General features: G+C 52.5%; 1 protein-coding gene across 1 annotated transcript in view; it reads right to left on the reverse strand.

Moving 5' to 3' along the window:
- BTBD11 (BTB domain containing 11) overlaps positions 1-25,880 on the reverse strand; it is a 198,419-nt gene extending 172,539 nt beyond the window's left edge. Inside the window, exon 1 of the mRNA XM_045291152.1 lies at positions 25,778-25,880. Within this exon, the coding sequence (XP_045147087.1) occupies positions 25,778-25,880 (103 nt within the window). The remainder of the gene's footprint in view (positions 1-25,777) is intronic.
- Between the last annotated feature and the right edge of the window lie 318 nt (positions 25,881-26,198).

Here is a 26,198-nt window from a genome sequence, read left to right on the forward strand (position 1 = left end):
GCCTGGTGATCTCTTTCTGAAAAACCAGCCACCGAAGCCCCAGGGAGCACAGTTCTACCCTGACGCACATGGGGTCACCGGAGCTGGAGTTGGTGCGATGGCACCTGTGTGGTTCTCCCAGGGGGAACCTGGGAGCCGACTGATTAGAAATCTTTTGTCCCCGAAGTGCAGGGTAAGGTTAAGTGACTCTCCTTAATATCTGAGGTTTGCTCTTTCTCTAACACACAACACACACACACACACACACACACACACACACACTCTCTCTCTCTCAAGGGCACATGCACATTTACACATGCACACTTAACACTTCACAACACTTAACACAACCATGCATGCCTATGCTCACAGATTCACACATGCAAACATCAGTGGTCACACACACGCTCTCTCCACACACATGCACACAGCCTCAGCCACACACACATTTAGACACGCCCACATGTTGACACCACTACACAGCAGGCACTCCTTCCACAAGCATGCGCACACACAGTTGCCCTCTGTGCTTGCTTCCGTGTGCCTATAACCGAGTACCGTCCCGTCCAAAGCGGCAGGCCATAGAGGAAAACGATGCTCTTTTCCGCAGTGAGGCGAGACTTGACAGATGTGATCACCCACTGGGAAAGCTCCAGTCCTGTTATTTAGAATCGGCGAGTCGTGAAATCACAGGCCTTGCGGCTGGGGAGGCCTCCCCTCATCAATCAGCCACAGCTCCGGTGGGTCTACTATGCGCGGGACTCGGGGTCCGAGGGACGGAGGGCATGGTCCCTTGCCAGGGAGCCAACAGCTAGTCTCAGAGATGTGACAACAAAGGTCCAGAGAGAGTTAGCAACTCACTCAAGGTCACACAGAATGAGAACTAGAGACCAGGGACAGGCACCCTAAGATAGACGCAGGGGTCGCTGAGCACAGCAAGAAGGGCATCACCAAAGTCAGGGTGCAGCTAAGGAGGGGGCCCTGGTTGGTGATGGTGGGGTGCTGACTGGGTCTGTCTTGGCCTCCCCGTGTCCCTCTTGTCTCAGTCAGCAATGGGATCCCGGATGCCTGCATCTGGTCCAGTGTTTGCCGGGCCTGAGCCTCAGCAGGGCGGCCATAAGTCGCCTCTGCTGGCCTCCTGCCGGCAACACTGCTGCGGGCTTCAGATTGGGGGCTCAGAAGGCTGTTCCTGGCCTTGAGTCTGGCAGCATGGCTGAGCTGGTGTGAGCAGGCCTGGCTCCCCCAGGGGCCAGGCTCTGGCCAAGTGGCCCAGCAGGAGGTTTTATGTAAATACCCCACCTGCATGCTGGCTCTGCTGCGTGCAAAACATGGTAGGGTCCCTTCTGAGCCACCAAGTGAGGAAGGGGTCTTTTCAAACAGACGACGGTGTGGATGACCTATATCTGCAGAAAGCCCTGAGAGAGGGCCCCTCGGGAGCTGGGGGATCCCTGGCCACCCCCTGTCTCCCCCGGGTTGCCAAGAAACCACAGCTAGCCTGCTTCAAATCTCCTCTGCTTCCCCTGCCTTGGGTAGTGACAGCTCTCTACAGGCCCTACAGTCCCCAGCAGGAGATGGAGCTTAAAAAGCCTGTTTTGCAGGCTCCTGGGAAGTAGGGTACCACCTCTCCGTGCCTGGATTAGGAATGGTCCTCAGGGCCTGACTGCAGGAAGGGAAGGAGGGGCTTAGATTGAGGCCCGGGGAGGGGGCCAGGGGAAGGACCTGGCCTGGGGAATGCTCCAGTACTCTAGATCAGGGGGGAGGCAAACCAGGGTGGAAGTTCACAGGATAACATTCTAGAATGGGAGGGAGGTTTTCTCTGGCCTCTGTAGGACACTCCAGTGACCTCTCAGACACCTAACCTGGCAAGGCTGAGTGCCCCTCAGCTCCACAGCCACGCCACACCACGCCAGATTGGGCCCCACACCTGGCCTTTGGTCAGCTGCTGGGAGCTTTCCTCAGACATTTGGTTGGCTCCCATCTTCCAGCCCCTGGTCTTTCCCAGGGCCCTGTTGGGCAGGGCCCATCCTGTTGTCATCCCGATCCTGGCCTCCTGGTGCGGACAGGGGAATCCCCGGGTGGCACAGAGTTATAAGCGCTCCACAGCACCAATGTTTGGTGGTTCAAAGCCACGCCGAAATGCCTCTGAGGGCAGGCCTGGCCACCGCTTTGAGAAGGCTCCAGCCTCAATGTCACATAGTGGTTATGGGCTGGGCTGCTAACCTCAAATTCAGGGGTTCCATACCACCAGCCGCTCTGTGGGAGAAAGAGGAGGCTTTCTCTTCCCTTAAAAATTGACTGTGGCAATTTGTCTCATCAAGGGCTTCCTCTCTTGTGCTGCCCCTCGTCTTTACAAAGCATGATGTCCCTTTCGCAGGCCTGGCCTCTACTGGGAACATGTCCAAAGTACGCGAGACAAATCCTGCTGAAAGGTAGGAAGATTAGGGCTAGAGGGGCTTGTTTCCACGGAAGGCCTACGCTCCACAAAACTTAGCTGGCCAGGCCACAACAAAGGGGTTGGAAAGAAATCAGGCCCCATTAGACACCTAGGGGGGCAATCCAAAGCGGGGATGCTCAGACCAAGGTCATCTAGACACAGGTGAAGGGCAACCTGGACATGCATCCTAAGCACCCTTGACATTACATCACAACGCCCCTGAACTCAGCCTCTAAGAACAGTCAGTACCCTCAACCACGCCCTGGGGACAGGAGGGGACAAACAGCACAGGGCGCTCTCCTTTCAGGTCGGGGGTGGGGGGTGGGATCTCTCCGTGTGCACAGCGTGCCGCACACCCGTGCCCTCTCACACACGCCAGCTCTTCTTTTTGTCTTTTCGGTTCACAGACTCCTCTTTTGGGTCTGTGGACTCCACTTCCCGGCCACTTTTCCATTTTCCACTTCTCCCCTGAAGGGGCCATTTCTGGCCGGGAACTCTCCCCTGGTCTCCACCAAGCTGCCTTGCACAATTTCCAGAGATCGTGTGAACTGTCTGAGGCTCTGTGACCTGAAACTTCCCTTTCCCTCATAAAAGTTATTTGGATTTGCACACGTGCTTCTGAGAAGCAAGAACTGGGGGAAACCACCCCAGAAACCAACCACCACCATCCCTGCCTCTAAGGAGCATCCTTGCCCTGCAATCAGTGCGGATTCATACCGGCCCCAGAGGACAAAGCAGAACTGCCCCACGGGGTAACCCCAGGCTGTCCATTTTTGTGGAAGTAGCCAGCCTTCTTGCAGAGTGGCTGGTGGGTTTGAACTGCCAACCTTTCGGAGAGCAACTGAGCTCTTACCCCCTGCGCCACAAAGGCTCCTTGGCCTGTGGCTTAGCCTCTGCCTCTATTTTCTATGATGGAAGACTCCTTTCCTGGTGTCTGCCTGGGCCCCAGGGAAGATGAGCTCATCTCTCCTGAGCCAGGGGCTAAGTGCTTCCTGTTAGTCCAACAACATTTTCCTCTCACTGTTAGCACCAAGAAAACAATGCCCAGCACACACAGCAGCGAGTAGCTGACAAATTCAGAGAGTTCGGCCCCAGGGTTTCTCCCGAGGCTGTCCAAAAAACAAAAACAAAAATCGGAGCTACCTTCAACAAGGCAGGCTTTCAGTAGGCTGTGTGAAGTGCGGTTGATTTGGCCTCCCCTGGAGGGGTTGGGGAGGCGCCCTGCAGCCCTGGTAATGAAGTGGTTACCCCAAAACAAACAACAAACCAACGACCTTGCTGTCATCAAGCCACTGCTGATTCATAGCGACCCCTGTGAGTTTCTGAGACTGTATCTGTCTATAGGAGTAGAAAGCCCAGTCTTTCTCCCAGGGAGCAGCTGGTTTCAAACTGCCAACCAGGCAAGTCGCAGTCTGACTCGTAACTGTACCACCACTACAGCTTGTAATGGTTACACGATGGGCTGTTAATCGTAAGGTGAGCAGTTCAAAACCGCCAGCCATTAGGAAGGAGAAAGTAGGGCTTTCTACTCCCATAAAGAGTTACAGTCCAGGAAACTCACTGGGGGCGGGGGTTGGGGCAGTCCCACCCTGTTCCATCGGATTGCTATGGGTTGACATTGACTCCATGGCAGTGAGTTTGGTTTTTGGAGGGACTGGGAAGGAGCCCCAATGGCATGGTAGATTAAGTGCTGCGGTGTTAACCGAAAGGTTGGCAGTTTGAACCCACCAACTGCTCCTGGGGAGAAAGACGAGGTAGTCTACTTCAGAAGCCCTATGGAGCAAGCTGTTCTACTCTGGGCTCTAGGGTGGAAATATGTTGGAGTCGATTATGTGTTATTCTAAGGGGTGCATACCAAGGGTCATTGTTCTCCGTACAGACCTAGCTCTTGTTTGGCTGAAAATTGAGCCATGAGGGTGAGCTCATTTCCAGAGCCAATGAGTAACAACGTCCCTAGTCTCAGGTGTCCCTCCAGTCTCTCTGACCAATGGACCTGGTCTTTTTTTAATGATTCTGAGTTTTTGTTCTACCTTTCTTTCCCATCTATCCAGGACCAGCCCTAGAGGGTCGCCATGGGCATAACCACTTAGGAAGGAACAAAAGGACTTCTTCAAGGAGGCCCGGTGGCACAGTGGTTACGTACTGAGCTGCTAACCATGAGGTTAGCAGTTTGAAACCACTAGTTGCTCTGTGGGGGAAAGATGAGGCTTTCTGCTCCTGTAAAAAGTTAGCCTCTCAAGCCCACGGGGGCAGTGCACCGTAAGTCAGAATTGACTCAGTGACAGTGAGTTTAGTTTGCACTCAGGACCTTGTAATGTGATCCTTTACAGAGCAGCTGGTAGCCGGGCACCATCTAGTTTTTCTGGCCTCAGAGTTATAGAGGCAGATGTGTACATGGTCCATTTGTTGCTTGGACTAATTGTTTCCATGCATTTTCGGTTTCCTTCACCTATCTTTCCTCCAGATGGGGAGAGGGCAATCATTGCAAGGAACCCCACCCTTGACCACTCTGCCTGCCTGAACCCCCACTCCCCTCCCATTAGACCTTCTCTCCTTGAGGCCACTCCTTATCCTGGAACCCTTACCTTCCACTCTCCCGTGGGTGCATCTTTGCAAACCCTGCTCCCCAAAGCAGGAATGCACTTCTGTCCCTCTTCTTTCTCTTTGACGGAATCCTGCCCCTCCTTACAGGCTTGACTTCCATCTATTTCTCCACCTCTTAGCGCTGTGCATCCAGCATCTGGCCAACCTTCCCACCGCCATGAAGCGATGCTCCCTGTTCCCAAGCAGTGGTTCCCCGTCTCCCTTCCCATCACCCTTGGGAGCCCCTAGTCCATGCTGGTCTCTCTACATTGGCTCACACTTGCCGTTTCATCTAAGGGAGAAGTACAGTTCCTGTTCTTTGGGGATCGACGCATCTCCTCAGTGTGATGCTTTCAAGGTTCATTCAAGGTCATGTGGAACAGGATTCATTTTGGCTTTTGGCTTCTCTTCTCCAGCACCCCTTTCTGGCCCTGCCCCGGTCAACCTGCTCTCCCTGGATGGGAGAAAACAGGGTTGGGAATCGCTGTCACAAAATGAGTTGCTTCAAAGATAACCCCCACTGGAATGAATGGGGATCAAATGACAGTGGTGGCATTACATCCCCTACCCCCCAGCCCTCCAATCCTGTGCCTGCAGAATTTAGTACCATCAGTGAGCCCTTTGAAAAAGGAGCCAAGCAATACCCAATCCTGTGAATGCAGCCGTTAAGGTCCTCCCTCCCCACCCCCCAAGCCTCCCGGACAAGGTAAACAGATCTGGCGCTGAAGCTTGGCAGGCTCCTCCCTGACAGGAGTCCATGAGGTGGAAGTTTCCAGCAGCTGGTAGGTACCTTGTAGAAATAACCAGCTCAGAGAAATCAGGGCATTGACTTAGCCTGAAGGAAGAGCAGAGCCCCCAGAGCAGGACTTTCGATTTCCAGAAAGATCCATCCCTCCCTCGTCCATTTGCCGAGCCCAGCTTCTTGGCATCAGGCACAGGACAGGCTGAGAAAGCGATCCCGGCGGCTCACCCTCTAGCCCCTGCGTGTCTGCTGTGTGCTGGACAGGAGGGTGCCGGGGTGAAGGAGAGCAACAAAGATAAAGCTGGGAAGAGTTAGCCGTGGAGACAACTTCCTGTAAGGGGATAAGTGCTGTGGGGTAGTCTAAGTTTCTCCATCTGTAAAATGGGCAGGATGAAATAGATCACAACTCAATGTAAGGAAGACCACAATCCTCACGACTGGACCAGTAGGGCACACCACGATACATAGAGACAAGATTGAAGTTCTCAAGGATTTTGTCTCGCTTGGATTCACAATCAATGCTCACGGAAGCAGCAGTCCCGAGATCAAAAGACTCAAGGGTAAATCTCTTTAGAGCAAGGGTGTCTCTTTTGAGGACTAAGGTGGGCCTGACCCAAGCCACAGTATTCTGCATTGCCTCATATGCATGTGAAAGTTGTAACTGAATACGGAAGACCGTAGAAGAATCAATACATTTGCATGGTGGTGCCGGTGCTGAATATTCAAAGTACCATGAACGACCAAAAGGACAAAGAAATCTGTCTTGGAAGAAGTACACCAGAGTGCTTCCTTAGAAGCAAGGATGGCGAGACTTCATCACATATTTCGGACCTGTTGTTGGGAAAGGCCAGTCCCTGGGAAGGGCATCATGCTTGGTAAATAAAGTAGAAGAGCAACGAGAAAAGGCGATGGACGGACACCGTGGCTGCAGCAATGGGCTCCAGCATAGGAACCACTGTGAAGATGGGGCAGGGCCCAGTAGTGCTTCATTGTGTTGCACGTAGGGTTGCTATGGGTTGGAACCAACTTGATGGCACCTCACATCAACACTGTTAACACGACTAAGGAACTGGCTTCAAAGGGAAGGTCCCCTGGGTTTAAACACTTATTTATATATTTATCAGTGGTGTGAGTCTCTCTGCCCTGGTCTCCTCATCTGTCCAATGGTGATCATACAAGTACCTGTCTTTACAGGTTCCTGTGAAGGTTGAATTAGTTTGATGATGGGCTTAGAACTGTTCCTGATGCCTGCAGGTCTCTGAGCACTCACTGCTATTTGCTATTATGAAGTCCCTGGAGGGGCAGGGAGAGGGGGTGGTGACTTTGCTCAGGCCTTAGGTGGCTCAAAAGGTGTCTCAGTAGAGGGGAGACCCAAGTTGGGTCTGGAAGAAGCATAAGGATTTGCTAGATGGAATTTGTATGTGAATGTGTGTGTGTGTGTGTGTGTGTGTGTGTGTTACAACATTTTCTGTCAACGGCCAAGCAGTAAATATTTTCGGCCAAGCAGTAAATATTTTCAGCTTCGGAGTGCCATATGATCTCTGTGGCCCCTACTGAGGGCTATTGTTGAGTAGTCCAGCTGTGTTGCAATAAAACTTTATTTGCAAAAACAGACCTTGGGCCATCGTTTGCTAATCCTTGAGTTAGAAAGTTAAGTGAACTCAAAGCTAGATTCACCCTAAATTAGGCCTGGCCATGGCCCTGAAGGTCCGCAGCTCTTTCTGGCAGAACTCCTTGCCTTGGTGATGGAGTGAGTGATGTTCTGGGCTGCTAACGGCAAGGTCAGCTGTTTGAAACCACCAGCTGCTCTTCGAGAGAACTAGGAGGCATTCTCCTCTGCGAAGAGTCGCAGTCCTGGAAACCCAGGGGCAGTTCTACTCTGTACTGAAGAGCCACTCTACGTGGGAAATGACTCCATGGCAGGGAGTTTGAGGGTTTTTTTTGACTTCTCCTTGCCCTATGGAGTTGTGGACATTTAAGAATTTGGAAAACTACCCAGAGAAGGGATGATGCATATACGAGAGGGCTCCAAAAAGCTCATGGGCAAAGAGAATGGAATTTTCCACATAAATGTGAAGCCTCTTTGTATAGTCGCCCGTGTGTGTGTGTGTGTGTGTGTGTGTGTGTGTGTGTGTGAGAGAGAGAGAGAGAGAGAGAGAGAGAGAGAGAGACAGAGATGGAGAGGTAAAGGTAGATAACACTCCAGAGGAAACACCCCAATGTCCTTCTCTCCTGATTCCCATGCTTGGGAACCATGGAATTTTACAGAGGAGCTGACTCTTGCTAGGGTGAAGCCAAGATGATAGCTCTTCATACCCCCTGCCAAGACCCCTGTTCAAACCTCAGCTGGGCCCCAGGCCTGAAGGTGCTGGTTCGCCATGGAAAGGCAGGTGCTGGTGATGACATTGCCTGAGCACCCACTTTCCCACAGGCTTTGTAAGCTCTTGGAAAACTTGAGGAATGAGGCCGGGGGCTGAGGTGAGAGTCCTGGACGAGAGTCCTGCCATGGATCAGTAGTGGTTATGTATTGGGCTTTGAACTACAAAGTCAACAGTTCAAAACCACCAGCAGCTCTTGATAAAAAGGCAAAGCTTTGGGGGCTTACTCCTCTAAAGAGTAAGTCTTAGACATCCACAGGGGCAGTCGTTCTACCTTGTCCTATAGGATCGCTACGGGTCAGAATCAATTGGGTGGCACCGAGTTTGTTTTTGTTGAGTTTGGGGTTTCAGTGTCTCCTTCTCTAAGCATGAGGGGTCTCCGAACACTTCCAGGTGGGTTCCACAAGCACTGGTCTGCGAGTTTGTGCCAAGAATCACAGCCACCCTCGTAGCTGGGTGCCCAAAAGGAACCAAGCCAAGCAGACAGCTGGGCAGGGCTCCAGGCAGCGCCAGTCTCACATGGTATCCTTACTGCAGGCAAAGAGCGGCTCTTGGTAGAATTCTTCTTTCTGTAAGGGAGACAGGGTTTGATTCTGGCCAATACACCTCACCTGCAGCCACGCTTGGGGTCCGATGCTGAGCAGATTTCAACAAAGCTTATAGACCCAAACAGACTGGGAAGAAAGGCCTGGCAATCCACTCGGGAAACATTTCCAGTGAAGACCATCGTAATGGGCCGCTCTGTAACCGATCACAGGACGGCACCGGAGCCGCCGTGAGCTGGGGTGAGTGGACGACAGCCAACAACAACAATAGATTAAAAAACAAAACAAAAGTCTTCCAGGTGCTTACTCAATATGCACAGGCTGGTGGCCTGACCCCACAGGGGCTCAGTTAGCACCCAGCCTGCTCTGGAAGCTTGCCTAGGAGCGCGGGAACCCCAGGGCCCCGTGCAGCCTCTGTGCAGACTGGTGGGGCAAGATTTCCTTTTCCCTCAGCAGGTAGGTTCTGCAGTCTCACCTCCATGGGGTCTTTGTCTCAGCGGGGCCATTCTGTGCATTTCAGGAAACCCAACCGCCTCCTCTTTAGATGCCTCTCCCCATTGTGACAACCCAAAATGCCTCCAGATATTGCCAGACATGTCCCCAGGGGACAAAACCAGCCACAGTGGAGGACCACAGCTCAAGAGACAGGTGACAGCCCAAGGACAAGCGGTGGCTCTTCTTTCTCCCTCCCTCCATCAAGCTAATCAACCAACCAACCAACCCAGCCCTTTCTCTCTCCGTTCTTTGCTTAATCCCTGTGTTTGAATGCCAGGCCTTGTTCCTGCAGAATGTTCTGCGGCATGGCCCTCATGCAGCCGCGTGCCTCATCCCTGTTTCTGTGACCACGGCCACCTCTGAGAAGGCGAGGCAGAAGCAAGAGCCAAAATCGATCTGTCCTTCAGAGTCAAACCTCGTAAGACCTTGTAGAAGCCCTGCTAGCAGCTCTGGGTGGTGTAGTGGTTAGGTGTTAGCCTGCTAACCACAAGGTCAGCAGTTCAAAACCACCAGCTGCTCCGGAGGAGAAAGATGAGGCATTCTACTCCCATAAAGGATTTACGGTGTCGGAAACCCACCGGGGAAGTTCTATTCTGCCTTACAAATTGGCAGTGAGTTTTCAGTTAGGTTCTCACCCTGGAAGGAATCCTGGTGGTGCTGAGGGTTAGGCGCTGAACTGCTAAGGACAAAGCCACCACAGGACAACGGAGAGGCTGAAGGCTCTCAGCAAGATTTACAGTCTCAGAGGGTCAGGATGCCTTTTCCCATCCTTACAGGGAACCAACTGCTCTTTTTAAGACCTGACTCAAAGACCCTCTTCTCCGGAGGCAGACATGACTCCTCCCCACTGCAAATCCCTGTCACTGTGGGCACCACGTGGTCTGCTCACATCCCATCGAAGGGGCTGAAAGCATGGAATCTGAGCGGGCTGTGTCTGGCCAAGCCCTGGGTGCCACCGGCTTGCTCAGCTCTGAGCACAGAGGATCTGGACGTGCCTTGAACTCTGCACTGAGAACTGAGCCGAGCCCCAGGCCGCTCACACAGATCACAGATGCCAAGGGCTTATCCTGGCGCTCGGCAGGTAAGAAAACCTCGGTACGTCTCCATCCGCCATCGCCACTGCCATCGCTACTAGGCCCTGGGGAGACATGAGGAGCAAAGGCTGTCCCCACGGGCTAATGGGTGAAATGCTAATGACCAAATAAAAGACAAGAACCAACTTCTAATCCCATAATGGTCTCCAGAGACAGCAGACACCGGCCTACTAACAGTAAACACCCACTTAGAGCTCACGACTCGCCGGGCGCTTTCCTGAGCGTTTGACAGGCATTGAATCCATCACTCTATCTCTTTAAATCTATCACTCTCAACGTTTCCCTCTTAAATATGCACCCGGGAGAATCGAAACAGGGTGGGGGGTGGGGCAGATCCATGCGCACCCATGTGCGTGGCAGCAGTGTCCATCAGCAGATGGACCAATGAACAAAATGTGCTGCATGTACGCGTGCACACACACGCATCAATAAACAAAAGTGCTGTGCCTTACAATGGGATACTGAACCAAAATAAAAACCAAACCCACTGCCAACCAGTCAATTTCGACTCATGGCGACTCTGCAGGACAGGGTAGAACTGTACCAATGGGCTTCTGAGACTATAACTCTTTAAGGGAGTAGAAAGCCTCTTCTTTCTCCCAAGAAGCAGCTGGTGGTTTGGAACTGCTGACCTTGAGGTTACAGCCCATTTTATAGCCACTACGCCACCAGGGCTTCTAGTGGGACACTACTCAGCCAGACAGGGAAGTGAAGTCCTGGTACAGGGGACAACACGGCCGGACACCCTGAAAGCATCATGAAATGAGTCAGGCAACTTCTGGGCAAATATCTGCATGATCCCACTGGTCTGACCTGCCTCGCACAGGCGAGTGTGTGGTGGTAGACACGAGGGAGGGGACCCTGCATCAGGGAGCACCATGCTTTTGTGAAGGGTTCAGGAAAACTCTGAAAATAGCCGAGGAGGAAGTGTGCACACAAGGAACATACCGTCCCTGGATGAAGTGCACATGTTGCAATGTTAACATGGGAACAATGTTAACATGTCCTTTGCAGACACTGAAGACAATAATAAAAACAAAACAAACCTAAACCGACCCTGAAAAGTGGAGTCTGTGAGTGCTCTTTTACCGATGAGGAAATTGAGACACGGAGAAGCATCCTATACTGGGAGGAGACTGGGCAGAGGCCACCGTCCACTTGGGGTCACACAGCTGGCAAGTTGCGGGAGCCAGGGTTTAGCCTTGGCCTGTCTGTTCCCAGAGTCCCTGTGTGCTACTGAAGACCGGTTTGCCCCAACAGGGGGTGTTGTGGTGCCTCTTGGGACAGAGACCCGTAGGGGCACCCTATACTGGGAGGAGACTGGGCAGAGGCCACCGTGGGTATTTGGACAGTGCTGCTCTGTGAGGCTGTCTGCCCCCTCCAGTACCCACCTGTCCCTGCAGTGGCTTCTATGTAAGGTGCTGTGAAGCTCTGGCCCCGGTATTTCAAGTAGCAGTCATCTCCCACGGTGGACAGTGTTCAGCAGAGCCTCCAGATGAAGACAGGCCAGGAAGGAAGGCTTAGCTCATGAAAGCCTGATGGGTGGATGGCAACCGAGTACCGTTTGATATGGAGTTGGGAGAGAAGCCCTGCACATGGCAAGGCACTCAAAAGGTACACTGGACTTGAGCAGACCGGTGATCTTGAAGATGGTGGGGGACCCCCGTGATGGCAGCTGACAACAAGCCTGCACCCTCACGTGCCCAGTCTGAGACTCACCTGGGACCACACAGTCTCAGCTGGGCCAGAAACCATCTGGAGCCCAGCTGGCTCCATCCTTTACTGCACCAAGACATGCATGCTTTTCACAACTCTGCTGGTCCTCAAAGCATTCAAAGACCTTTGGGGGAAGAAGGAGGAAATGGGTGGGTGGCAATGTTTGAAAGGTGTCTTTGGGAAGGATCTCAAACATATCCCATTTCCCTAATTAATTTCAAGGCTCTGGCAGTTAGGTCTCTCTGAAGGCGGTTCCTGGCGCAATGCATGTATTAAGGGAAGCCCAGAAGCCGGCTGGCCCTCAGAGCTGTTTTCCGGGGTCAGGAATTGAGAAGGTGGGAATATAGGGCAATCATCTGTGTCTGAATTCTAGGTCATGTTAGGACCAGGGACCCCTCTCTAAAGGGTGAGAGGAGGCAGCATTCTGAATCCCAAATACACTAGTTACATAAGATACTACAGTGGGAGTTTGAAATTAGTCCATTATCTGAGCTCTGATCCTTCCTGAATTTAAGACACTGTTTCCTCATCCAAGAAGGAGCCCTGGTGGCATCGTGCTTATGAGTTGGGCTGCTAACCAAAGACCAGCAGTTCAAAACCACCGGTCGCCCTGAGGGAGAAAGATGAGGCCTTCCACTTCCACAGAGCCACTGTCTTGGAAAGGTCACTATGAGTCAGGGTTGCCTTGATCGCCCTGAAGTGATTTTGTTTTTGAGCGCGCCTCCTCATCAGAAATTTGTCAGAGGCAGAGAATGCAAATGTTGTCCACTGAAACGAGGGACAGAAATGCGATTAGGCTGTCGCCTGTCAGAGGGAGAATACTCCAGAAACCCGTGAAAAAAACAGAACAAAACAAGCCCCCCAAATAGGCAGTCCTGCCAACTTCCAGCTCCCTCAGGCTGCACTGCCATTCTGTCCTGTGCCAGTTAATTACTGGCGGGACCACACGATCCAGCCAATTCACTCAACAAACACCTATTATGGGCACCTACTATGTGCCACACCAGTCTAGGACTGGAAGGCAAGCAGTCCACTAGATCACATGGTCTCGCCTTCATAAGGCCCGTAGCTCTCTCCCTCGTCATCTCTTGGAACTCAAACAAGAGCATGTCTCCCTAAACAGATGTCTAGCTTGCTTATATGATTCAAGACCAGTTGAAACAGGTCTTTCTGTGGTCTCAGTGCTGGGTCAAGAAGGAGTCCCTGGGCGAAAGTGGCCTGAACTGTGCACAGTTGGGCTCCTGTACCCAGATGCTGAAAGGTGCTTCTGAGCGAGGCCTGCCGTCCACAGTCGCACCCTGGATGGAGCTAGGTAACTTGAGGATGCTGGGACTCGGTCAAGATTTCCCTGAGGAAGCTTATTCAGCCCACAGGGTGCTCTCTACAAAGGGCTCAGATGGGCAGGGCCGTGCGGCGTTTTGTTCTGTTGTGCACAGCGTTGCTATGGGGCGGAGATGACTCGATGACCCCAATCACAAAGAGAACGATGAGGTAAAGACCCTGGTAAAGAGTTCGTCTTGGAAACGCACAGGGGCAGTTCTTCCCTGCCCTCTAGGGTCATGAGGAGTCAGAAACGACGATGGCCGTGAGAAAAACCAAGGTATCTTGGTGGTGTAGTGGGCTACATCCGGAGACGCTAGCCTCAGGGTGAGTGGTTTGAACCCACCAGTCACTCCCAGGGAAAAAGATGAGGTTATCTACGTCTGTAAAGACTTAAAGTCTTGGGAACCCCAATGGGGCAGTTCTGCGGTGTCCTTCAGGGTCGCCATGTGTTGGGATAGACTGGATGGCAGTGAGTGTGAGTGGTGAGTTCCACATGAAAGGTTAGTGGTGTGAACTTACCCAGAAGTGCACAGAAGAAAAGTCAGGCGATCACGGTCCATCTATCCAAGAAAACCCCGCGGAGCTCAGATCTGCTCTAACACATGGGGTCGTCATGAATAAGAAGCAACTCCGTGCCAATGGACTTGGTTTGAGACAGTGTCATGGACCAGGTTTCCCTTCCCAGAAGGCCGTCCTGGAAGCCCAGATTCCCACTCATGGTACGCTTGAGCAAGCATGTATACGCCCAGAATGGCATAGCTCTCATTTTAAAACTCTCCCGACTTTTGGTTTCCTTCTATGCCCCAGGCCTTGTTTCTCTTTCACTCTGTGTCTGAATTCCAGTATGTTGAATTTCTCTGGCCACATATTATATAACCTTGAGGACAACCCTCAATCCTTCCTGGACCATCTTAGTACATGGAACAGATGTGATGCACTGGGATACATGCGAATGACATTCTGTTTGCCCTTTAAACTAGGTCGACCTAAAGAGCGACAGTCTCAGAAACCCACAGGGGAAGTTCTCCCCTGTCCTCCCGGGTCACTGAGTCGGCATCAATTCGATGGCCGTGAGAGTAAGACCCATGATGACATGTGTCGGTGACCCAACCTTGATGACCGAGAGTGAAGAGGACTGGAGCGCTTGTGGATGAAAAGCAAAGCCTGCAGCCTTCAGGCCGGACTGCAACCCACTGTGAAGAAAACCCAGACCCTCACCAGTGAACCCAATGATACTCTCACGATCAATGGAGGGGAGCGTGCCATCGTCACAGATTGCATTTGACTTGGATCCACATTCAAGGCTCGCGAAAGCAGCAAAGTCAAGAAATCAATTGCCCGGGTCAATCTGCTGCGCAAGATAGCTTCAACGTGTTGAAGAGCAAGGATGTCACATTGAGGCCTAAGGATGCCCCTGACCCAAGTCACGCTATTTCCGGTAGCATCGTATGCATGTGGAAGGGAGACAATGAACAAGGAAGATTGAAGATGAATCAATGCATGAAAATTAGGGCATTGACAAAGAATACTGAAAAGTATCATGGGCTGCCAGGAGAACAACAAATCTGTCTTAGAAGTATAGTCAGAATGCTCCTAGACATTGAGGGCCTGGGGGAGGCAAGACCGCAGCAGGGCCCTGGGACCAGCGGCTGGGGGACAGACCGTGGGCCACCAGAATGGCTTATATTCCCCCTGGGTCTCCGAGTGCCCACCAGTGAGTCCAGCAGGGCTCAGCATCTTATGTCTACCATCACCATGACAACGACAAGGTCAGATGCAGGCTGTGTTATCCTCACTCTCTGTGCTGAGATGCCATGGCCATGGAGCCCAGGCCTTCCTGGGTGTCCGTCCAGTGCCCATCTCACCCATGAGGTGAACCACTGCCATTCCCAACACCACAGCCCCGACTGTTGTCCCCAGGGCTGCGTTGCATCCGAAGAAAACAGGCTCTGATTTCTTCCTCTCTGCGGGAGCCATCCCTGCTTCCCATAGCTTTTCATCACGTGGAAAGGGCCTGCTGTTCGCAGCAGGCCGCCCTTAAGTGGATCCATATCGTGTTATAAATCTCCCAGGCTCCCGTGTCCTGATAGCCTGACTCAGGTCACCCCTCATTAGAGAAACGGTGAGCTGAGGTGGCCTTTGGCTTTGGCACACCTGGAAGCCTCCTGCCCAGATCACTTCCAAACCCGTGCTCACTACAGGTGGCCAAGTACGCCTCTGGAGCCTAGGAATTCAGCCAGCCCCAGCCAAGGGACTGTATGCAAAAGATGTTCTAGAACGTGCAGAACAGCATTACGCATGGTAGCCCCAAACTGGAATGAACCAGTGCCCCCTCACCACTACCAACCACCAACCAACCAGTTGCCACTGAGTCAACTCGGGGGAGGTATGTCAGGGTATGCCTCACCCCCTTGGGATTTCAATGTCGTGTGCTTGGGGAATCGGTGACAGACGTTCAGGGAGCACCATGCGTGGTCTTCAGTAGAGTGGCTCAGTAAAGCATCGCTTCTCCACGCAATGGGAATCCAACAGAAAGCCCCATACCACACCGATGAACCTCACAGACGTAGTCTTGAGGGGCAGAAGTCAGACACAAAGGAAGACCTCCTGCCTGGTCCCATACCAGCCACATGCCAGCCTCTGCTGTGGGCTGGCGACAATGAACTCTTTGCGAGATGGTGGTGGTGGTGACTCGACCATGGTGGGGAGGGTCTTCCTCAGGGGCTGCTCATGCTTGGTTTCTTCACCTTTGTGGGGGGTGAGTTACACAAAGACACAAACCAGTCTCCAACCCCAGGGTCCGTTCCATCGCTGAACGACCCTCTAGGGCTGAGAAGACCGTCTCCCTCAGGATGTCGGAGACGGGGGATCTTTGTTTCTGCAGACAGCCTGGTCCTCCTTCCCTGGGGAGGCTTCCAGCCCTCTCCCTCACGCTGGCTGGCCTCTGGCTTGTCCTGGCTCCTGGCAAGGCTGGCGTGGCTTGTCCTGGGTTTGCCCAGTCTACTACTCGTGCTCCTTGTCATTGTATCGGTTTCCATCACAACCCGCCTGGGCTTTCACCCCCCTGGACATGTATTTATGGCCCGAGAATGGTTTTAAATTAGTTTAATGTAATTCCTAATTATTTTCATTGCTTTGAGGGACAGGGTTGGCTCTTCTGACTCAAAAGGTTGCCGGCCCCTGATCTAGACTAAAAAGCCCATAGGGTTCCTCTGGACACACACACGGCAGCTGTTCCACGTCCTTCCTGGTTCTGGGACTTCTCCAGGCCAGATCTACCTGCTGCAGAACCAGCGGGGCTGGGGGAACACATGTGAGGTTCTGAGCTCTTTCACCCCAGATGCGCTCCAGCGCCCCTGGGTGTTCAGCATCATCCGATATTGAGATGTCTTACATAGACTGAGCCCCGGGTTCTGGTCACCCCAACTCTCTGTTTCTGCATCTGAGCAGTGAAGGAGATGAAAGTTTCTCTAGCTACCCAAGAAGGAGGCTGGATGGCGCAGCAGGTCAGGCTCCATAGAAACCAAACCAAACCAGACAACCCAACCCAACCCTCTAGTGTCGAGTGGATTCTGGCACAGAGCCACCTATGGGAGGGGCCGTTACTATGATATTCAACTCAGCATACATCTTTGAAGTCCCCACGGGGTACTGAGGTCCACCCCCCTGTGCGTCCAACCATTCAAGGATGACCATGTGCTAAGTGCCTCTTTTCCACCTGGCACCTGAGTGGGTTCACAGCTAATCTCTCTGACCACCGCCCAGCAGCTGCGCTGAGGTGCTGAGGTTACGGCTGGGAAGGAGACGCCCCATCTTTCCTCCCTTCCTGTCGCCGCCCCAGTAGACCATGATCCCATTTCACCCAGGTGGCCAGTGAGCTTTCGGGTGGCCCAGCCTTCCAGATGCTCAGGGCAGTCTCCCCCGAGGCTCTGTGCTGGGGCCTGGGGTAGTGGTGGTGGTGGTGGTGGGGGTGTTCCCTCTTTCTGGTCACCATCCCCAGTCACAGGGCGGCCGCTCCCAGTGGAGGCCCCGATAGCCAGAGCCAGGTACTGGGAGTGGAGTTGCAGGCCTTTGGCAGTTAATCTTGAGTTTAATTAGCAATGATGAAACCCAGGGGTGACCCCACAGATGGCAGCCTGCCTTGGCTCCCAGTGATTAATTGGCTTGGGAGCATCCAGGTCTGAGCCGCGGCGTGTCCACTTCTCACGCCTGCTGCTGATGGGGCCTGTCGGTGCCAGCGGGTGGCTTGGCTGCCCAGTCCCTCCTCAGGCCCAGAGCCAAGGCTCCCTCCAACCAGCTGCCCAAGGAAGGCTTGGCTGAGTGAGAGTTGGGGGCGAAATAAGCTCTCCACACCCCCTGGAGCCCCATTGTCCTCGCCCGATTCCTTGGGAGAAATGAGCAGTTAGGAGTGTCTCTTCTGTGGTATCAAGCTGGGGCTGCAGAGGCCATGTCCCTCCCTGGCCACCCTGTGGGTGTCAGCTCTGAGCAGAGCTGCCCCCGAGGGTCCTCTTGGCTGTCATCTATGAGAGCAGCTCGCCAATCACGGACGACTTCTATCCCCCACCCCCAGTGGGACAGTGGCCGCTAGGGGCCATTGAGCGGGTTCCAACCCAGAGTGACCCCACGAAGAACAGAAGGAAACAGGGCCAGCTGTGCGCCATCCACACAATCCCCACGAGGGCAGCCACCGTGCCAACCCATCATGTCCATGGATGGAGTCGTCTCTCCTTGATCGGTAACTTCCACTTCTGAGGCTTCAGTGATCAGCCATCGTGGGTGATTGACTACCAATGGAAAATTCCAGAAATAAGCGATTCAGAAGTCTTTCACTGGGTTCCGGAGTGCAGTGAAACCTCCAGCCATCTCACCTCTACCCGGGACATGAGTCATCCTCTGGTCCAGCGTATCTGGATCCATGCTGCATACGGTACCCGTCCTGCAGTAGTAGCCGTCTCCTTTATCAGCTCGACTGTCTGAGAACTGCACTGCTCACACTCAAATAGCCCTCATTTTATTGAAGAATGTCCCCAAAGCACAAGAACAGGGATGCTGGCACATCAAACACGCCCGAGAGAAGCCACAAGGAGCCCCGGTGGTGTACTGGGTACCCACTGGCCTGCTAACCACAAGGTGGGAGGTTTGAAATCACCAGCTGCTCCATGGGAGAAAGCCAGGCTTTCTACTCCATTTAGGAGTTACAGGCTTGGGTGCTGTTCTGTCCACCCTTTGCAAGAGGTCCGACACGAGGCTACGTCCACAGAAGGGCTGTCCAGATTCACTGGGTGACCGGCTTTCCAATCTCCATGCCTCGGTTCCCAGGGAAGCTCTTGCTTCTCCCCAAAGACTGACTTAGAAGGTTTCCCAGCCGGTAGAAACTCTTACTGAATTCAAGGGAAATTACAGGAAAGATGGGTGGGGGGAAACATGCGCTCCAGCTAGTTTAATTCCTTGGCTATTACACTGAACGTTAAAATCTCACTCTTCATATAGGCCTTAATGAAAGCAAGGCTTTAATTCCCTTCAAATAAAAAAAGCCAATGTCAAGATGCTGAAGATTCCCCGGGGCCCTGGAGGAATTCCTAAACCGAGACGGAGAGTCTCCCCGGGGCGCCCCCAAAGGGAAACCCAAACCCAGGATGTCTTCTGGAATCTTCCCTCAGCTCACGGTCTTTTCCTGGGACCCTCTCTTCTGAGCCCCAAGCCCCAACCCAGAATCCTACAGATTCTCCAGAGAAGTTCCGCCTCCTCTAGCTCTCCTGATTTGTTCATTAGCACATTTTAAACCCATCTGTCTCTGAATCATGCCAGGAGACGGGCACGCAGTGGCACCTTGGCTCCTGACCAGGCTGCAGCTCCTTCTCCGGAGGCTTGGGGTGTCCGCCTCCAGACTTCTCTGGGTCCTGTCCTCCACCTCCCCCAACTCTTAAACTCATTTTTTTTCTTTCTTTCTTTCTTCCTTTCCTCCCTTCCTCCTTTCCTTCCTTCCTTTTCTCCTTCTCCTCCTCCTCCTTCTTCTTTCTCTCTCTCTCTCTCTTTCTCTCTCTTTCTTTCGCACATCTGGACCAGAAGTGCCAAGTAGGAAGTTGATGTTTGCAGCAAGCTCTGGAGGGAAGGGTTTAAAACACAGGAATGGACACTCCCAGATCTACCGTCTGAAGGCACACTTTTGACTCCCGAGCAGAACCTCTCACACGAAGAAACTAAATAACACGAGTTTGGCATAATGGGAATGTCGCCTTGAGCCCCGTGGTGGAGCTCCCAGCAGGGGTGGGTGGCACTGCTAGCCCAGAAGAGAGAGGCATGGGTGGCAGTGGGACTCTAGTCCCAACACTTTGGGACTCACCCTCCTATTCTCTCTCTCCCCCTGCCATCCAGTCAATGCCGACTCAGACGCAGAGCAACCCTAACCCCCCGTGGGTTTCTCAGACTGCAACGCTTTACAGGAGTAGAACACCTCATCCTTTTCTCAAGCCGTGGCTGGTATTGAGTATCAAACTACGAACCTTGCAGTTAGCAGCCCAATGTATAACCACTACACCACCAGAGCACCTCTACCCTCATAGAATATACATGTGTGCATGTGTACATATATACACATTAAGTGTCATTTTCCCCATTGAGCATACCTTGTGTGCTAGACTGGGTTAACTAGAGAAACAAGTTCATTGACACTTATATATGTATAAGAGAGAGTTTTATATCAAAGAACAATTGAATATTGAGGAAAACATCCCAGTCCAGGCCAGACCAAGTCCATAAGTCTGATACTAGTTGTGGTAGATATTTAATCGTTTGTCAATTTGAGGATTAAGAGTATAGGGGTGGAGTCTACCTTGTCAATCAGATCATAGCCAATGAGGCCTCTGTGTGGACATGGCCTTCTGCTGAGAATTCTGGGAACTCCGGTACTTCCTCCTTGGAGGTGGGAGACTCTCTACTCACACCCTGGGAGACATAGCAGCTGACATGGACCCACCCTGATGCAGCCCTGGGTACTGGAGAAGCCATACAGAGACCCCTGCCAGTGCTGAGATGTTTGCAATGCCACTGGATCCAAAGGCTTTCTACCCCTGGCCCGTGATCTTCTACATTTGGCATCATTGCATGTGATTCGTGAGTCTGAAGAACACTTTTAGATTTCCATCGGGCATATGGGCTACTATCAGACTTATGGACTTGATCTGGACTGGGCTGGGATGTTTTCTTAATGTTCAATTGCTCTTGTATATAAATCTCTTTCTTATACACATATGTGTGTCCATGGATGTGTTTCTCTAGTCTATCCAGACTAACACATTCGTCCATATGTCTGATGCTAGTCCGTAAATTTCTCTTCAGACTCAGGCAGCACATGCAATGATGCTGAATGCAGGAAGATCACAGGCGGGTGGGTGGAAAGTCTTGTGGATCCAATCCAGCACTGGCTCCACCTGCTCTCTGAGTGGGTTCCCTCAACAGCAAGGCGAAGCAGAGAGAGGGTGTGGCCCTCCTCTGGAGAATGAGAGGAAGTTCCCAGAATCCTCATGAGAAGGCCACACCCACAAAGAGGCATCATCAGGCTGTGATCTGATTGACAGGCTAGACTCCACCCCTTCACTCTATTTATCAAGTTGACATGAAATTATGTAACCACCACACTATGTATTTCATTTTTAATTTGGTTTATGGTCTATTTCATTCAAAACAAAGCAAACCAAACAAAAATACCATCACTGCCTGTGGTAGTCGCATAACCTGTTGTCAGTTTGAGACTTAAAGAGTGAAGAGATGGAGTTTAGCCTGTCAATCAGGTTGCAGCTTGATGATCTCATTTGAAGGTGCTATGGAGATAAATAGCTTGCTGGAGGTGGGACACAAACTCACTCCCTGTGAGACGTTCCTGTTGACAAGACACATGGAGCTATGCTAGAGTCCTGGAGCTGGAGGAGCCACGTGGTGACCTATGCCAGTGCCGAGATGCTTCTACCACCACTGGATCCACAAAATTTCCCACCCACTGGCCTGTGATCTTCCTGCATTCAGCGCCATTGCATGTGTTTCGTGAGTCTGAAGAGGACTTTATAGATTGGTATTGGACATATGGACTAATATCGGACTTATGGATTTGATTTGGACTGGGCTGGGATGATTTCTCAATACTCAATTGCTCTTGCATATAAAAGCCTTTCTTATACACGTATCTATGAATTTGTTTCTCTAGTCCACCCTAACACACTGCCATTCAGTTAATTGTGACACCGACTAACCCTATAGGACAGAGTAGAACAACTCCTATGGAATTCCAAGGCTGTACGTCTTCATGGGAGACGAAGCTTCCTGTTTCTCACGGTGGTTTCAAATGGCTGACCTTCCAATAAGCAGCCTCAAGCATACACTGTGTGGCCTACCTGCCCCCTTTCAGAAAGAACACTTCTTAGCGCTTCCCCTGGCAATTGAAGCGCTTTTGTCCTCTAGCCCACAATCCAGGATAAAGTATAGGCATCTGCTTGGGCCTTCACCTGGATCGTGGCACCGCTGCTCACGCTGGGAAGCGCTGGTCTATCCCTCTCCGTTAGATGCTCCCCGAGAGCAGGGGGCTTAGCTGTTTCCTTCACTGCGGATGCCCTGGTGCTGCCACGTGAGTTAAGGTTTGTTGAATGAGTGAGTAAGTGAGTAAAAGAATGTAAACCATGAGTGAGTGTACTTGGGCTTCTCGGCAGCAACACAAGGAGGCTCTGGATTCGGAAGGTTTGGGATTGAATTTCCCGCTCCTTACTGCCTGGCTAACATGTGGCTGCAGACAGGTTATGTCATGCCTTGGGACCTCGATTTCCTTACCTGTATAATGAGGATAGAATCTGTATAATGAGGATAGAATAGGAGCGTAGTGGCTATGTGTTGGGCTGCTAACCCCAAGGTCAGCAGTTCGAAACCACCAGCCTCTTCTCAGGAGAAAGATGAGGCTTTCTAATCCCGTGGAGGGTCACAGTCTTGAAAACCTGCATAGCCAGTTCTATCCTGTCCCAGAGGGTGGCTGTGAGTTGGCATCCATCAATGGCAGTGAATTTGGTTGTGGAGTTTGGTTTAGACCGGGGACAGTAAGGGTGATGACTCCATAGGGTGATCAGCCTGAAGGTCCCTGACATCTTCTCAGTCCTCCATGGGCTCAGCAGCGATGATTATGATTACTAGGTGGTTTATGATTTGGGGCGGAGCACTGGGAAAAGTACTGTAGGAGGCAGGGTCCCTGTCCAAACGGGCCTTAGGAGCTAGCCCAGGGTTCGGCAAGCAGCGGGTAGTGGCTGAATAAAGGGAAACTACCTCATTCCCAGGGACCCCAGCAGAGGAAGGCTGGGTGCTACATGACCTTGTCCCTGTGAAGCATCAGCCAGGGGCTTGGATTCGCATGCCCACAGGCAGCCGTGTGGTCTCTGGGTTAATATCAAGGGCCAAGATTTGGGCTGTTGTGACTTCCGCTGAAATCGGGAGGCCCACAAATGACCTAACCATAAACTCCCCTCCCCTGGATAAGGTCCCGGAGCCGAATCACCTTCCTTGCCAGAGACCAGGCCCAGTTCCTTCCTTATCCCCAAAGAGTGGGGTTCATTCACTTCCCTGCTGGCTCATGGAATTATTCACACAAGACAATCACGTCCTCTCTTGGGAACCCAGGGGCACCGTGTCCTCTTGTTACTACAGAGCCCGCCGCCCACTGTCCCGAGTTGCTCACTCTGTCCCCGAGTGGAACCCACGTGACCCTGCCTGGCATGCCGTGTCCTCCTCTCCGGGCTGTGAGTGTCCAGGACTAACAAGCTTCCACGCCACACAACTGTCTGTCGTGCCCCACGTTAGGTCACCGCTAACCTTGGGGTCTGAATTAGAGGTAGTTATAACAAGTGTGGGGGTGGGGTGGCGGGGTGGCAAACAAGTCTCAATGGGCTTCTCTTCAGGGGCCAGTCCTGTTGACTGTCCAGAGGGTGTGGGCTTGGGCATGAGAACCAACTGCCATCCGGTCCCAGCTCTGCCCTTGCTGGCCGAGTCACCTTACAGAAGTCCCTCTTCTGATCCTCTTCGAAGGTCAAGTTCCAGCGAACCCCCTCTCCCCCACAGTTTGCTGAGACAAGGAGGTAACAGAACTCAAGTAAAACACCCTCAACAGTGCCTGGGGGACCCAGAGAGGGTTCAGTACTTCCCATCCCACTCCGGAGAGAGGGGAGGTTGGACCGGGCACGACGCTGCCTGGGCAGTGGGGAGGCAGAGAGGAAGGAGTTAGAGAATGTGGGCAGCAGCAGTTAGTAGCCATCAAGAATTTGCACCCAACCTTATGCCAAGTGCTTTAAAGCAGCCGGAACCTGTGGCTTTGGGGGTCCATTCCAACTCACGGCAACCTATGGGTTTCCAAGTAGAACTTAACCCCATGAAGTTTTCACTGACTGTGATCGTTTGGAATTAGACAGGCAGGCCTTTCTTCCACAGCACCCCGGGCAGCTCTAAACTACCAACCTCTTGGTTTGCTGAGAGGATCCCTCTTTGCACCACTCGGGGACTGCTGCTTCAATGCCCCACCAGTTGAATCTTTGCAGTAACACCCCATTTTGTTGAGGAATAACTTGAGGCTTAGTGGGGTCCTATAAGCTTCCCAAAGCCACTCAGCAACCAGGGGGCAGAGCAGGGGCTCTAAAGCATTGTTCTCTTACTGTCCTGGATGCCCATCTAGATGTGACCCCTCTACCCGCCCGGCTGAGTGGGAAGCTGCAGGGTGGGGGAGCAGGGATGGACACTTGGCCAGCCACAGCAGGCTGGCCATAGGGGCTGCCGCTGCTTCCACTGGACTGGAGAGGGCCGTGTTATCACTGTCTGCCCAGGAGGGCTCTGTTCCAGGGCCGGAAGCCGGGACAGCTCTGAGCCCATAGGATCCCTTCTGTTCTAACAAGATTGAACACTGTGAATCTGTACCCAGAGACCCCATCTATGAGTTGATTAAAAGCCATAGATCAGCCTGCCTGGGACCTGCCAGCACCATTATGAATAAGAAGTGTCAGGTACTCTCTCGGCGTAACCAATGTCTTTGAAATTGCCATGGTGACAGTTAATAAAACATGGAAGCCTGTCTTTCGACAAGCCAGCGCTGCTATCAGGCAGTAAAATTTGGAATCACCTTTGAAGCCGCTTGTATTTTAATAAGTGCTGAATGCCATATCTCAAAGTCTCACACCCTCAGATCGAAAACAACAGCTGCCGTAGAAAACGAGCTCGTCAACCCACAGTCCCCTGCGCACACAGGGCGCTGTGAAGGATGCTGAGCTTGCCCGGGCCTGTCAGGAGGCAGCAGGACCCTTGGACCAGCCTCAGGCATCATCACAGAGTTCAAACCCAGGTCACGCCAGGAACAAAGTGAACCCGGTGGGATTTCGGGAGGGAGCCTGGTAGGAACAAGAGAGTGAGGTGGGCCCAGATTCATACCTCTTAGCTGTGTGATCTTGGGCAAACTCAACAACCTCTCTGTGCTGCAGATTCCTATATAAAACGGGCCTAAACATTAGTAACCATTGCAAAGGAAAGGATCCCTGGTGGCGGAGGGGGCTACGCACTGAGCTGGTAACCACAAGGTCAGCAGTTTGGACTCACCAGCTGCTCCATGGGAGAAAGATGAGGCTGCTGACTCCTATAAAGATTTAAAATCTCTAAACCTAAAGGGGAAGTTCTATGCTGCTGATAGGGTCGCTGTGAGTGGAAATTGACTCCACAGCAGTGGATTTTGTTTGCTTGTTTTTGTATTGCAAAGGATTGCTGTTACATTCCAGTGGAGAAGGCTCACAACCGTCCCCTGCAGGTGACAGAGTGCTGGTTCACTTATGCAATAAACAGTATGTACCCCGCAGTGCAGGTGTCTCCAGCCCACACTCCTTGGTAGTTAGTGCCCTCCCACCCAAGTCTCAGGGGACCCGGTGGCTATTTATTTGGCCTGGGGAATTGACAGAGCCCTCGAGCAATTCAACTCCCTCCCATTAACACTGGGCTTGGTGGGATCCCCAAAGCGGGAAGGAGAAAGGGATTCTGGGCAGAGAGGCCAGCATGGACAAGGCACAGGTGTGAAGGGCCCATGAACATGACATTTCCTTGGGTTTGGAGACAAATGGAGGTGCTAGCGTGCTTCTTTCCCCCCTCCTGCCACTCTCCCGTGAACCAGATTTGAGCATCTGACCCTGCAACAGGGAAGGACGTCGTGGCATGGGACACAAATGCCTAGTGGCCCTTTCTGTGTCCGATTCAGAAGGGCTCATGGACCTGCCTCTACAACCTCGTGTCCTGAGAGTTCGCAGAGCGGTCCAGCAACCTGCTAAGGTCACACAGTTAAGAACCCTGGCAGACTCCTCTCCTGCCCAGGTGATATCGTGCCCCAGCTAGGATCAGAAAGACAGGCGCTCAAATCCTAGCTTTGTCCCCACTAGCTGTGTGACCACAGGCCACTTGCTGGAACTCTGATCCCAGAGTTCTCTTCCATACACCGAGAGTGATGACATAGGCATCGGATACCGCATTGCTGCTGGCTGCCACCGACCCTGCGCACACGGAATGAAACACTGTCTCCGTCTGCGCCGTCCTCGCCATCGTCGCTGTATGGGAACCCATTGTTGCAGCCACCGTGTCGATCCACCTTGCTGAGGGTCTTCCCCCCTTCGCACTGGCTAAGCATGGCGGCCTCTACTAAGCATGGCGGCCTTCTCTAGGGACTGGCCCGAAGTTTGTGAGACAGGCCTCTCCACCCTCACTTCCAAGGAGCCTCCCGGTTGTACTTCGTCCAAGACCAGTGAGCAGTCTTCTTTTTTTTTTAAATTTTTGGAATCTTTTTTTTTTTAACATTTTATTAGGGGCTCATACAACTGTGATCGCAATCCATACACACATCAATTGTGTAAAGCGCATTTG

Source organism: Echinops telfairi, unplaced genomic scaffold (assembly GCF_000313985.2).
Source record: "Echinops telfairi isolate 266 unplaced genomic scaffold, ASM31398v2 ScPeMD7_2;HRSCAF=8, whole genome shotgun sequence".
Lineage (NCBI taxonomy): Eukaryota > Metazoa > Chordata > Mammalia > Afrosoricida > Tenrecidae > Echinops > Echinops telfairi.